At 51.0% G+C, this 15,181-nt stretch overlaps 1 protein-coding gene across 1 annotated transcript; it reads left to right on the top strand.

Moving 5' to 3' along the window:
• The first annotated feature begins 12,625 nt into the window (after positions 1 to 12,625).
• LOC125547697 (uncharacterized) lies at positions 12,626 to 13,495 on the top strand. The gene has a single exon (XM_048711499.2). It carries the CDS (start codon positions 12,694 to 12,696, stop codon positions 13,258 to 13,260), a length of 567 nt encoding a protein of 188 aa, XP_048567456.1. The 5' UTR covers positions 12,626 to 12,693; the 3' UTR covers positions 13,261 to 13,495.
• Positions 13,496 to 15,181: the final 1,686 nt, after the last annotated feature.

Here is a 15,181-nt window from a genome sequence, read left to right as displayed (position 1 = left end):
TGTTTCTTTGTTGCACAACTTTCCCTAATGTCGAACATAATTATGCAGCCCGCCCCGGGCCGAACTCAATGAGTCGTCGAGCGGCTCCCTGGATTCATCGGACGTGAACTCAGTTCCGCCCGCTGTCTCCCCCCGCACTGCGGACGACGCCGAAGTGGCATCGCAGCGAGCTCCGGGGCAGGAGGAGGTGGTCCTGGAGGAGCCGCAGGGCGACCTCCCGGACCCCAGGAGTAAAGGGGACAAGACCCCCTAGGGCTCAAAGTCCGGCTTTGTGCCGGACACCGCGCCGGAATCTTCAACAGTTCCGGACCGCGGTAGGCGAACTCCTTCCAAGAGGAGCAAGCCTTTTGAGCCGGCGGCCTCCGTCCAACCGGAGGTGCCGGACAATCTGCTCGAGGTGCTTGACGGCGCCTCCATCGACGAGGAGCACCGTACTATTATGAGTACGGTGATCCAGAAGGTTCAGTCCGCCAAGAGCGGACTGAGTGAAGCTTGCGCTAGCCTCCTAATGGGCTTCGAGGTAAGTAAAAATATGTAAAAATATAACCGCATAGACAATAGCCCCTGATGCTCTGTTTGGCGTTCGAAAAGAAAAGCCGAATAGAGGATCTTGTAAATTTCGCAGGAGTCTAACAATAAAGAGTCAATATGCGTGTGCAGGCTTCGCTGCTATCCACCGCCGCACTGACTGCGGAGGTGGGTGTCCTGAAACAGGACCTCAAGTGGACCGAGCAAGAGCTCGGCCTTGCCAAGCGACATCTCAAGGAAAAAGAAGGTAGGAAATACCTTACAGAAAAAGTGCCTATAGAGAGGCGTGATTGCAAAAAATAACTAGATTGCACTGCTTATTATAGGGGCCACGACTGAGGTGGCGACCCTCAAGCAGGCGCTGTCCGAGGCCGAAAAGAAAACGGCCGCGGAGCGCACCGAGCGAGAGAAACTTGGGGCTCAGGTCGGCGAGGTGCAGCAAGAGCTTCAGGCTCTCATGAAAAACATGAGAGTTTGGAGCTTGAGTCAAAGACCCAAGCGTCCGAGCTTGCGGCGGCCCTTGAGACTGCCAAGTCTGCCAAGGCCGAAGCCCAAAAGGCCCTCCAAGAGTTGGAGGAGATTAAGAAGATAGCAGCGGGTAAGGCATTCTTTATGCAAAGCAGAAATATAAAAGTAAACTACTTGTTACTTACCCGAATCCGGAGTTCTCCAGGGGCATTCGCAGATCTTCCCTGCAGCGTATCCGACGCCGCCGCATTCTACCAAGCTGAAGAGGGCAGCTCGACGGAGAAGGTGTTCTGGTCTCAGTATGCTGAGGCCGGACACCCTGTGCCCTTGAGCGACCAGCTGAAACAGCTGGTCGAGCTCCACAAGGCGGCCGAACAGGCCATGAAGGGCTTCATAGTTCGGCTGTGGCCCAGAGAGGCCCTGCCTGGGAGCTACTTCGGGCTGGTGCGGCGGCTGGTGGAGGCCTGTCCAAGGCTCGAGGTCATCAAGCGCTCTGTCTGCATCGAAGGTGCCCGTCGGGCCCTTGCCCGTGCAAAGGTGCACTTGGGTAAGCTGGAAGGTGAGAAGCTTGTGAAGGATGGGCCGCCGCCGGGGAAGGAGCATCGCAAGCCCGAGAACTATTATAAAGATGTTCTTACGGGTGTCTGCCTTGTGGCGGATGAATGTACCAAGGATGTAATTTTTGAATAAACTCGCTCGTTTTTATCCTGTGCGCTGAAAATTTGTTCATAGGCGCTTAAGCAATGCTTGTTGAATTTAAAATATTATTTTCTGTGCGGCCATTTATCAAAAAATTGAGAGATGGCCAGTCGTCGACTTCTGCCCCCATGCCACTAGTGCTGGGGTGTTCGGGATAAACCTGAGCGCTCTTTTTCCCATAGTTGGGTCCTTCGAGGGAGGCGCTCAGCACAACGAACCAGGCAATCGGACTATAATGCTTGAACACTCTCACTTAGCCATAGAACTTTATAATTTTAAATTTCGGCGAAGCCCCTAGTTCGGAAGACCGAGTTCGGGGCGCTATCCACGCCTTGGCCGGACAAATCCGGCTCCTCGCTCGAAGTGGCATAAGTCTTTAGGGACTCAAAAAACCTCTCGAACAGCGACCGGTCTCTCACCTCATCATGACAGTCAATTTTAGCTTTCTCCACTGAGGTGCTTAACCCAGCTCAACCGGGGCATAATCGCAGTGGTTATCCTAGTGCTACCTTAGCCGATATAGCGGAACGTAAGGCACCAAAACATAGGAGCCGGGCAAACCCAACTATTGACCCAAATCATGATTCGGAGCCGATGCATATAGTGCTATAAGTTCGGGGTGCCGCACTTGTGAAAGTGTACGGACTTCTCACACCATATTAAAGGGTACTAAAGCCCCTGGCGTACTTGCCGTACCACAGTGTATGGGTGCAACATGTCATTAATGAACATATATAAAAGAGAGTAATGCAGAAAATAGACAAAAGCTATGCATTGTTTATATAAAGGCTATTTATCAAAGCCGAACGATACAAATAGTGCGGTAAGCAAAAGATATTGGACTATTCAGTATGTCCTGACCGGGGGCAGGCCGCGGAATTGTATTTAAAACAGGTATACCGCTCATAACAGAGACCACCTGGGAGTTCCATAGTGCGGCATGGCTTGTCTGCCTCCCTGGATCTTGCATCGTTTGTGCGGCAGTCGAATTGCCGAACAGGTCGTCCGAAGTATGGAGTCCTGAAGGTAAGAAAAAATTAAAAAGAGAATCCGGCAGCCCCTAGTACGTTTTAAGCCGTATTCTGGGCGTGCCGTTATTGTGCCCCTTCCCCTGTGCCCATGGTATTTCAAGGGCGTAGTTATGTACGCGAGGTACTGGTTTCGCTATGTCGCGATAGCTGGGGTTGGGGCCGCATTTCTACGCTTGCTCAGAGTGTGCCAGGCGGTCCTGCTGTGGGATACTCCGGGCGCGCTTGGCAGTGTCTGGCTTTTTAATGGCCGGGCTGGAGAATTGCCTGAGAAGGCTACTTCGTACCTCCGCTGCGAGAGCCGCTGTATGCTCCTCCGTACGGAGGGAGCGTTCGGTGTTTCCGTTGACCGTAATTACTCCTCGAGGGCCTGGCATCTTGAGCTTGAGATATGCGTAGTGCGGCACCGCATTGAACTTTGCAAATGCGGTTCGTCCGAGAAGGGCGTGATAGCCACTGCGAAACGGGACTATATTGAAGATTAACTCTTCGCTTCAGAAATTGTCCGGAGATCCGAAGACCACGTCAAGTGTTACTGAGCCTATACAGTTGGCTTCTACACCTGGTATAACGCCTTTAAAGGTCGTTCTTGTGGGCTTAATCCTTTAGGGATCTATGCCCATTTTCCGCACTGTATCCTGATAAAGCAGGTTCAGGCTACTGCCGCCGTCCATGAGGACTTTTGTGAGATGAAATCCGTCGATAATTGGGTCGAGAACCAATGCGGCGAAGCCGCCATGACGGATGCTAGTGGGATGGTCCCTTGGATCAAAAGTGATCGGGCAGGAGGACCATGGGTTGAACTTTGGGGCGACTGGCTCTATCGCGTATACGTCCCGTAGCGCACGCTTCCGCTCCCGCTTGGGAATGTGGGTCGCGTATATCATGTTCACCGTCCGCACTTGTGGGGGAAAGCCCTTCTGTCCATTGTTGTTCGGCGGCTTGGGCTCCTCGTCGTCGCTGTGCAGCCCCTTGTCTCTGTTTTCGGCCCTTAACTTGCCTGCCTGCTTGAACACCCAACAATCCCTGTTAGTGTGATTGGCTGGCCTTTCGGGGGTGCCATGTATCTGGCACAAGCGATCGAGTATTCGGTCCAAACTGGATGGGCCCTGAGTATTCTTTTTGAATGGCTTTTTCTGCTGACCGGATTTATAGCCTTTGAATCCGGCATTGACTGCCGTGTCTTCATTGTTGTCGCTGTTAACGCGGCGTTTTTGCTTATTCCGACGTGTCCTGCCACTTTTGTCCTTGGTATCCGAATTACCAGGGTTCTTTGATAAGTTGTTACTGCGAGCTAGCCAGCTATCTTCTCCCGCGCAAAAGCGGGTCATGAGTGTCGTGAGGGCTGCCATGGATTTCGGCTTTTCCTGTCCCAGGTGTCGGGCAAGCCACTCGTCACGGATGTTATGCTTGAAGGCTGCTAGGGCCTCTGCGTCCGGACAGTCGACTATTTGGTTTTTCTTTGTTAGGAACCGTGTCCAGAATTGTCTGGCCGATTCCTCTGGCTGCTGAATTATGTGGCTTAAGTCGTCGGCATCCGGCGGTCGCACGTAAGTGCCCTGAAAGTTGTCGAGCAATGCGGCTTCCAGGGCCTCCCAAGAACCGATTGAGTCTGCTGGCAAGCTGTTAAGCCAATGCCGGGCCGGTCCTTTAAGTTTGAGCGGGAGGTATTTGATGGCGTGTAGATCATCGCCCCGTGCCATGTGGATGTGAAGGAGATAATCCTCGATCCATACCGCCGGGTCTGTTGTGCCATCGTATGATTCGATGTTTACGGATTTGAAACCCTCTGGGATTTTATGATCCATTACTTCATTCGTGAAGCATAGCGGGTGTGCGGCGCCTCTGTACTGGGCTATATCACGACGTAGCTCGGAAGCGCTATGTCTGTTGTGTTCGGCCCGGCCGGATTTGTTGTATCCGGAGTGAAGATCATTGTCACATGCCGTAGGGCGCCTGCGCGATCCGTAGATCGATCTTGTTTGTCTTGCCTTATCCTCCAGTATGTCTCGCAGGTCGGGCGCATTTTCCCGTGCCTTAGTTGAGCGGCATCGGGGCATGGCTTGGGTGGAGGGCCGAGGGGCCTCTCTGTCGCGGCCGCGAGGTGGCCGGTCTGCCATGTCATGCGCTGGTGATGTAGGTGCTTCCTCCTCTGATCGGGGTAGTGGCCTGCGCTTCGGGTAACTTTTGGAGGGGCGTTCGAGTTCATACTCTTCGGCCGTAAGGACTTCAGTCCATCTGTCAGCTAGCAAATCTTGGGCAGCTTTAAGCTATTGCTGCTTTTTCTTGAGGCTGCTTGCCGTGGCTAAAAGCCTGCGTTTAAAACGCTCTTGTTCGGCAGGGTCTGATGGTATGACGAATTCGTCGTCATCGAGTCTTGCCTCGTCTTCGTAGGGAGGCGTATAGTTATCATCCTCGACCTCTCGGTCTGCCGCTCTCTCATGAGGGCTGGCTTCTCCATCTTCCTGTGCCGAATCTTGCTGAGGTGGGTGTTCTTCGGCGTTATCCGGGGTAGTATTATCTCCCGTGCCAGAATCACCGTTTTTGCTTTGGCGGGATTTAGAGCGGCGCTGCTGACGCCGGCGCTTCGGCTGTTTCTTGGGGGCGTCATCACCCACTGTTCCATCGCCATCTCCATCTTTTGGAGTATCCACCATATATATGTCATATGACGAGGTGGCCTTCCAGCGCCCTACAGGTGGTGGTTCCTGTTCGTCTCCTACATCGTCGTCCATGCCGTCGATGTCTTCGGAGCTGAAGTCAAGCATGTCGGTTAGATCGTCGACAGTGGCTACAAAGTGGGTGGTGGGTGGGCTTTGAATTTCCTTATCGTCCGTATCCCACCCTCGCTGACCGTAGTCCGGCCAGGGCTCTCCTGATAAAGAGAGAGACTTAAGAGAGTTCAGGATGTCGCAAAAAGGCGAATGCTGAAAGATGTCTGCGGCGGTGAACTCCATTATCGGCGCCCAATCGGATTCGATTCGCAGGGGCGCGGGGGGTTCGGAGTCCGGGGAGGAGTCCGGATCCTCGGAGTCACGGGCCATGCGGAGTGCGGGGCTGGAGTTCGGCTCGATCGCCTCTGAGATCGCAGCCCCTGAGGCAGCGTCTAACCGCTGATCCTCGATCGGCGCAGTATGCTCCTAATCAATGGTCGAAACCGATGCGTATGCGGCCTCCAAGTTGCTGTTCGGCGGCAGAGCTATATCATGCCCATCGAGACAGTGCGGCGCGCTTGGCTGTGGCTCGAATCCGTCGAAGATCAAGTCCCCGTGGATGTCAGCCGTGTAGTTTAGGCTTCCAAACCTGACCTGATGGCCAGGGGCGTAGCTTTCGATCTGCTCCTGGTGGCCGAGTGAATTGGCCCGCAGAGCGAAGCCGCCGAAGACGATGATCTATCCGGGAAGAAAAGTTTCACCCTGAACCGTATCGTCGTTGATGATCAAAGGAGCCATCGGGCCTAAAGGCGACGACACAGAGGAACTCTCAATGAAAGCACCAATGTCGGTGTCAAAACCGGCGGATCTCGGGTAGGGGGCCCCGAACTGTGCGTCAAGGCCGGATGGTAACAGGAGACAAGGGACAAGATGTTTTTTACCCAGGTTCGGGCCCTCTCGATGGAGGTAATACCCTACTCCTGCTTGATTAATATTGATGATATGGGTAGTACAAGAGTAGATCTACCACGAGATCAAGGAGGCTAAACCCTAGAAGCTAGCCTATGGTATGATTGTTGTGTATGGAGTTGATTGCCTACGGACTACAACCCTCTGGTTTATATAGACACCGGATAGGGTTAGGGTTACATAAAGTCGGTTACAATGGTAGGAGATCTTGAATATCCGCATCGCCAAGCTTGCCTTCCACGCCAAGGAAAGTCCCATCCGGACACGGGACGAAGTCTTCAATCTTGTATCTTCATAGTCCAGGAGTCCGGCTGAAGGTATAGTCCGGCTACCCGAACACCCCCTAATCCAGGACTCACTCAGAGTTCAAAATAGATGAGTCAAGGAAGGGGTTGTTACCTGAGTTGTAAGGTGTGAAGTTGAGTAAGACTCAAAGATTGACCACGGCAGAAGAAAGAGGAAGGACGAAGGTCGTCCCCTATGATCTTGTCATAGGCTCTATACGGTATGCCATGCTGAGTACCACACCTGATGTGTGCCTTGCCACATGTCTGGCAAGAGGGTACAAAGGTGATCTAGGAGTAGATCACCAGATAGCGGTCAAAATTATCCTTAGAGGAATAAGGAAATGTTTCTCGGTTATGGAGGTGATAAAGAGTTCGACGTAAAGAGTTACGTCGATGCAAGCTTAACACCTATCCGGATAGCTCTGAGTAGAGATACCGGATACGTATAATGGAGCAACAATTTGGAATAGCTCCAAGTGGAACGTGGCAGCAGCATCTACGATATAAAGTTTTGCGAAATACATAGGGATCTGAATATGGCAAGACCCGTTGACTACAACCTCTCTCGCAGCATAACATGATCAAACCCAAAACTCTTTGAGTGTTTATCACATAGTGATGTGAACTAGATCATTGAGTCTAGTAGACTCTTGGATGTTGGTCACATGGCGATGTGACCTATGAGTGTTAATCACATGGCGATGTGAACTAGATTATTGACTCTAGTGCAAGTGGGAGACTGTTGGAAATATGCCCTAGAGGCAATAATAAATTGGTTATTATTATATTTCCTTGTTCATGATAATCGTTTATTATCCATGCTAGAATTGTATTGATAGGAAACTCAGATAAATGTGTGGATACATAGACAACAACATGTCCCTAGTAAGCCTCTAGTTGACTAGCTCGTTGATCAATAGATGGTTACGGTTTTCTGACCATGGACATTGGATGTCGTTGATAACGGGATCACATCGTTAGGAGAATGATGTGATGGACAAGACCCAATCCTAAGCCTAGCACAAAGATCGTGTTGTTCGTATGCTAAAGATTTTCTAATGTCAAGTGTCATTTCCTTAGACCATGAGATTGTGCAACTCCCGGATACCGTAGGAGTGCTTTGGGTGTGCTAAACGTCACAACGTAACTGGTTGGCTATAAAGGTACACTACAGGTATCTCCGAAAGTGTCTGTTGGGTTGGCATGAATCGAGACTGGGATTTGTCACTCCGTGTAACGGAGAGGTATCTCTGGGCCCACTCGGTAGGACATCATCATAATGTGCACAATGTAACCAAGGAGTTGATCACGGGATGATGTGTTACGGAACGAGTAAAGGGACTTGCCGGTAACGAGATTGAACAAGGTATCGGGATACCGATAATCGAATCTCGGGCAAGTATCGTACCGCTAGACAAAGGGAATTGTATACGGGATTGATTGAATCCTTGACATCGTGGTTCATCTGATGAGGTCATCGTGGAACATGTGGGAGCCAACATGGGTATCCAGATCCCGTTGTTGGTTATTGACCGGAGAGTTGTCTCGGTCATGTCTGCATGGTTCCCGAACCCGTAGGGTCTACACACTTAAGGTTCGATGACGCTAGGGTTATAGGGAATAGATATATGTGGTTACCGAATGTTGTTCGGAGTCCCGGATGAGATCCCGGACGTCACGAGGAGTTCCAGAATGGTCCGGAGGTAAAGATTTATATATGGGAAGTCCTGTTTTGGCCGCCGGAAAAGTTTCGGGTTTTATCGGTAATGTACCGGGACCACCGAGAGGGTCCCGGTGGTCCACCAAGTGGGGCCACCAGCCCTGGAGGGCTGCATGGGCCAAGTGTAGGAGGGGACCAGCCCCAGGTGGGCTGGTGCGCCCCCCACCAAGGCCCAAGGCGCCTCCAAGAGGGGAAGGGGGCAAACCCTAGGGCAGATGGGCCCTAAGGCCCACCCCAGGTGCGCCTCCCCCTCTCCCCCTTGTGGCCGCCACCCAGATGGGATCTGGGGGCTGCCGTCACCCCTAGGGAGGGAACCCTAGGTGGGGGCGCAGCCCCTCCCCTTCCCCTATATATACTTGAGGTTTGGGGCTGCCCAACACATGTGATTTGCTCTCCCTGTTGGCGCAGCCCTACCCCTTTCCCTCCTCGTCTCTCGTAGTGCTTGGCGAAGCCCTGCTGGAGTCCCGCGCTCCTCCACCACCACCACGCCGTCGTGCTGCTGCTGGATGGAGTCTTCCCCAACCTCTCCTTCTCCCCTTGCTGGATCAAGGCGTAGGAGACGTCACCGGGCTGTACGTGTGTTGAACACGGAGGTGCCGTCCGTTCGGCACTAGGATCATCGGTGATTTGGATCACGACGAGTACGACTCCATCAACCCCGTTCACTTGAACGCTTCCGCTTAGCGATCTATAAGGGTATGTAGATGCACTCTCCTTCCCCTCGTTGCCAGATCACTCCATAGATTGATCTTGGTGATGCGTACAAAATTTTGAATTTCTGCTACGTTCCTCAACATGTAGACGGGCGGCATCAACGACCTTCTGCATCCCAACGAGACGGTCCTTCACTTGGGCGCACGTATGGCATCATGGTCCTGCACTGCTAGGTGGTCGTCGCAACATGTTAGAGGGTCTTGGACCTTTACATCTGACGACAATAATGAGTATGTTTAGACGACCAATTTTATAGTCACATACGAGGACGACAGAGTATGTGGATGGCGCGGGACTCCCGTCTGTCCGGCGGCATCGATGACCTTCGTCACTCGCCAATCCTCATCTCATGTGCGACGGTCGCCGTTTTGGACCTTTGGTGGTTACTGACACTTGTTGCATCTTGACTACCTACTTCTGTGACATGGCCATCACTTGTGTGGTATCTCCGTGCTACGCATGTAGAAGATGCCATTGCAAATAATGGTGGTGACAACACATGATGACTTTGATTTGATGGCGCTTATCGAGTATCCAGTTTGGAGCTTTGGATGAAAACCCTAGGTCCGACCCAACAGGTTATACCCGGCAATGCAGTGCTTTTGTGCCGTTAACTTGTTGAAGGTAATTCTGGATTTGCTAGACTTTATCTTTAGGGTAAAAGCATAGGATTTGACTTTTAATGGTTGGATCCGGCGACAACGGCGCTTGAGCATCGTTCCCTCCCGAAAGTGTTGTTGTTGAAGAATCTTTTTCGTTGTCTTTGTGATGGCAAAAGGTGATTGGTACGGATGGACATTATTTTAGCTCGTCGTTTGTTGTTTTGATCGCTTCGATTTATTTTCTTTTCTCCTCCATTTAGGTAGTCTGATTTCGTATGACTTTGCTCTTTGCCGGTTGTGATTTTTTTTGTGTCTATGCATTGGATTGGTGACCGTGTGCTTAGTGTGTTTGTATCCCTGATAATGTACATTGACTCAACAAAAATCACCTCTTTTGTTAGAAGAAAAGGCTAGATAGTGCTGGCGTGGTGCTTGTGCTTGAGTTAGTACGTACGGATGAGGGGGGAGCAGCTTGTGTGCCTACATTTGTGAGCGTGAGAGAAGCACTAGTGCCCGACCAGAGATTATGGGCGATTCCATGATTTTGGGCCCAGCCTACTCATCATTGCAAACATTCGGCCCTATCAAACTCTGACTGCCACACTTGACATCCATGTCTTGATCCATTGCCATTTGCTGCTACCGTTCTTGTTCATGATGATGACGCGTCATCTGACCACTAAATTTCCCCTTGATTTCTGCCGTGAAAAGCAGAGCATCCGCAATGGTGGATTCAGTGATACAAGTTGGCTTAGCTCATCCAGTCTTTTAATAAGATGTGTTCAACACAATGATTTTCTTAGCTTAGCCAGTTTGGCTTTCCTCTCAAGCTCAATCAGTACAAGCTAGTGCTAATTAAGCTTCCGTAGAAAGCCGTAGCATTATCTCACTGCCAGCGTGGCTGTATATATATCTTTTTTCTTCCTCCATATCTTGGAACTTGCTGCGGCTTCATCCGGAAGCTGCCGGGCAATTCACACGCAACTTTCTTCCGATGATCCAGTTTTAGGTACAGATAAGCTGTTGCGCGGCCATGTGTGCCCATGTGTATGCTCTGAACTCCAGGCCAATTTGCCCAAGCGAATCCTGTGTTGACCATGCCGGGTGTGGGAATTAAAGGCCAGAAAAGAGACACAGATACCTTGGTTGCCGCATCTGAAAGATTATTTTAATCTTTTCGAAACGGATCGCATCTGAAAGATCGATGCCGCGGCAGGTACGCGCAACACATCAAGAGAGATGGTCCTCCGCCAAAGTCGTTATCGGATTCATAGCTGCCTGGCTCTGAAGCTTTTCTTTCTTTGCTGCTTGCAGGTTTTCTTTAGTCTGTTCCTCGGTTCTAGCCAGAGGCCTGGTGAATACGAACACAACTAACCCTCTTTTGAAACATTAGCACAGAATGGCCTAGATCCAAACAAATCCGGCACCATGCTAGGTATCACGACATTCTGGGCTGGGGCGCCATGCTAAATGGCGCGAGAGTGACCTTCGTCGAAAGTGTCGCGCTATCTAGCATGGCGTCCTAGCCCCCGCGTCATGCAAAGTGGGCCATTTTGTGTTTTTTATCCGGTTTATTTTGTGCTAAAGGTTTAAACAAGGGCTAGATTTGTTAATTTCAACATTGGCTTGACAATCAAAGAGCATGTACATAGTGACCGGACGGACCTCAAATTTCGTCGCTGCATCCAAATACCTCATAGTTGATACCTCAAATCCATATAAACCATCAAAAATAAAAATTACATACCATCGGAGGAGATGTCCTACCCTACACTAATCATCATCGGAGGAGATGTCCACAATCTCTCTGCCGGGCTCTGGGTAGATGGCCGCCTACCGCAACTCTGGCTCATCGCTGGACTCAGTAGACGTGAAGATTTTGTCGACCTCCGCCCTCTGTTGGCGGAGGAAGCGCCAGTTGGCCTTCATCGCGGCCTTCAACTTGATGGACTCTAGGGTGGCGGCTTGCTACACCATCTCCTTCGTTTGGGCGACCTTGAACTCTGTCAGGGCTTCCTCCATGGCGAAGCCCGCAGCTGGCTCCGTCTCCTCCTCCGGCCCGCCCCCTCCATGGGTAGGGGTCCTGCTTCGCCTTCGGTTGCTGCTTCGCTTCCTCCCCCTTCTCCGGTTCCGAGGAGTCCGAAGGCAGGCCGACCGCGATTCGGGCTTCGTGCGTAGCCCGAATCTCCTCGAGCAGCTGAAGGCCCGCTCTTGCGTTAGCATAGAGTAGGTGGTCACCTCCTGTTGGGCCATGGCTCTCGACGGACGGCGAGCGGAGAGGGAGGGAAGCGGATCCGGCTCGGGCTTGCGATGCAGAGATGGAGGGAAGTGGTCAAGTGGATGTGGCTAGGGCTGGAAGTCGTCGTCCGGCATAAATAGCCGGACTTTGGCCCTCTGGCGGCTAGCTGGAGCAGCGCCACGCGACATTCACACCCCTTGAAGAAGACGCCCCGTCAAAAAGTTTGTATTCCGAGTGATTTCGTATGGGACCCCAACATAAGTCCGACGTGGCAGACGCACCCGGGACTCCTTCATATCTCCCAAGATTCGGGCTAGGTATTAGGTGCGCCCGCCAGCCCAGGTGTTTGAGCCCGGTTTGAGACGTCCAGGTATATAATTTTTTTGACCGGTCCATCCACTCCGGCATTTGAACTTGGTTTGAGATGCCCGACTGTAGATGCTCTATCAATATTTGTAGGAAATGAAAACCTAATGATATCTGTATGCGCATGGCTCCATTGGTCCATTGGTTCCTCATTGAGGTGCCCCTGCATGCGCGTCTATTGTTTGTTTAACGTGAAGAGACGAACGCATCAACACATGTTCCATAGGTAATTGCACGCTTGTACTTGTCGACAATGACATGTTATGCGCTCGCCTGTAAGAAAATCATTCCGGCCGCTCGTATGTCAATTATGTTTTCAAGACAGACCGATCTCCTCACTATTTATATGCCTGTGCGCTTCACGACCGCTGCACCCGAAGCAAAGGGAAAGAGAAGGAAGAATAGTGTGTGCATCGGCCATGGAGAGCTCCTCCTCGTCTCTGTTGTTGCCGAGTTCGTATGCCGGCAACAACAAGAGGGCCAGGGATGCCGACCTTGAGGCGGAGGCGGAGGCCGCCAAGAGGATGCGGCCGGAGGACCTGCTGGACCTGCTCGACGACGACACCGACGCCGCGGCGGCCGGCGACCTGGCCTCCGTCATGCGGAGCCTTGAGGAGGAGATATGCGCCGACGACCTGACGCCGCCGCAGCCAGAGCTAGGGTTCCTGCTCGAGGCCTCGGACGACGAGCTTGGCCTGCCGCCGGCCGCCGGGGCGTCCTCCTCGTCGGACGACGCTGGGGGCTGGGAACCAGAGGAGCCCGCCCGCGTGTTCGGGGAGCAGATATGGAGCTTCGAGGACGAGATTGAGGGCGCCTACGCCTTCGGCGGCGTTGCCTACTCGCCGGAGGCCGCCGTGCCGGCTGCTGCGGCCGCAGCCGAGTGGGGCGACGACGGCTTCGACGCCTGCCTGTTTGGCTTCGGCGACGAGTCCTTCGGGCCGTCCGATCTCGCCGTGCTTCGCCAGGAGACCATGCCCTCCGTTTGATCAGTCATTAGTGAATGGATTAGCCTTTTCTTTTTTACCTTTGGCTAACATTAGCTTTACCCTTTTTTAACCTTTGGGGATGTAAAGTTTCTAGATGCAAGATGAAAACCTGTGGAGAAGAAACCTGGAAAATGTGTTGCTTCGAATGAATCATGTAGAGAGAAAAAAAATCATCCGAAGAAAAAAAAATTCTCTCAATGTTCCAGAAAAAATAGCTTCATATTTATGTTGTTCTTGGAATTTTTCTTTTTATATGAAATGAAAAAAATTAAATAAATCCGCTAAAGTGTCTTTTACTTTGTCGATGAAAATTATGTTAGTATTATGAAAACGAGTGTACGAGCCAAAAGCAGATGCGGATTTGTGGCCGTTGATGAAAATGTTCAAAATGATAGGGTGCCTGCACTTTGGACGTTGACCTAACCTAATGACATGACAAACCTAAATAGTACTGTAATAGTGAGAAAAAAGAAAGATAAAAGCATGTGTGATTCAACTGCCCACTCACACGGATTGGGAAATCACAATCTTCTAGTGTTCCTCATGTTCACTTTATTTAAGAAAAGATAGGCCAATAATTCTCCAGCGTATATTCTAGAAGAGGAGAAAAGATACTTGGATGTGAGTTGGATGGAACGGATAATTTCTACACGTATAAAACAAGAGCATTTGGCAAGATGCATGGAATTTTGTCTACACGTATCCGCCAGTATAATACAGGCAATCTGGAAGTTGTAACAACTACCATCTCATTCATATTCATATTTGCCGTCCTCATAAAGTAATGCAAACACATCGGAGTTGTCACGAAAGTCTTGTGGAAACATGTTGTGTCAAAGTGTCTGGGGACACATTTTCTCTTCCTAAATAAAAAACGCATATAAAACTGATTGAACTAGTTTTTCTTTTTCTTTTTTGAACAATGATTGTATTAGTTTCCTAGTACGAAAAATATCGAGACAGCCAGCCAAGAGATTATGAATCGTATTTCTCGGCGAAGCTAAGCTGTTGCTTGACGGCTAACTTGTCAATGGCACTTGAAAAATGAATTTGCACGACAGCGCGAGATTGACCGTTCATATCTTTTTCTTTCTAGATTCGAGCACTGGGCATGACGTGGTGGCTGTCCTCTCCCTAGCTTGGATCTCTTTCGGGGTTGTCCTTTCCCACGGCAGGTCACCATCTAATCGTGCAATAATGTCGACGATGTTTGCCACAACCGGGTGTACACTGAAGATTGAAGATCTGTGAACTGGGTGTCACCTTGTTGGTTAGTATAGCACGAAGCTGTCTAGCTTACCCAGATTCGAGTCATCGAGTAACCTGTGGTTCTTAGAATTTCTCATATGAATTCAAAATATTATATTGGGGCGGTGGCGGTGGGGATCTCACGAGTTGAAAGTACGGTATTCCTGGAGCAGGGAAGTTTGGGCGGCTGGGATCAGAAATTTGCCCTATCGGGCTCGATCACTGTGGGTAATAGTATTTATAGCTGGACTTGACAAATTCGGTCTCTCAAACATTTGTGGACGGGACCGGATGCGTTTATATGGACAGTGATCGATCACGCCTTAAATTTACTACTCTATATTTAAGTCTCTTGTATTTTAACCCTAGATCTAGACAAAGCATGCAAAAATTCTATTTATTTACTACCCTAACTAATCTTCGTCATCGGAGATATCTACGACGTTGATGCCGGGTGGACGGGTGCGTAGGAGGGCTCTGGCTCCTCCTCCTTGTCCCCATACATGTAGGCGAACATCTCCTCCTCCTCCATCTCCTGCCGACGATGGCGTCTAGCCTCCGCAGCCAACTCCAAGCAGAGGGAGTCGAGGATGGCCTGCTGCTCCGTCTACAGATCCTCGTCCCCAGCGTTCCCCACATCCTCCCCCGGCTCCTCCTCCTCGTCTGTTTCCAA

The sequence above is a fragment of the Triticum urartu genome, chromosome 3A, assembly GCF_056163025.1.
Source record: "Triticum urartu cultivar PI428250 chromosome 3A, HENAU_Tu73, whole genome shotgun sequence".
NCBI lineage: Eukaryota > Viridiplantae > Streptophyta > Magnoliopsida > Poales > Poaceae > Triticum > Triticum urartu.
Note: the sequence above shows the minus strand (reverse complement) of the source record. Positions and strands in the feature narration are given on the sequence as shown.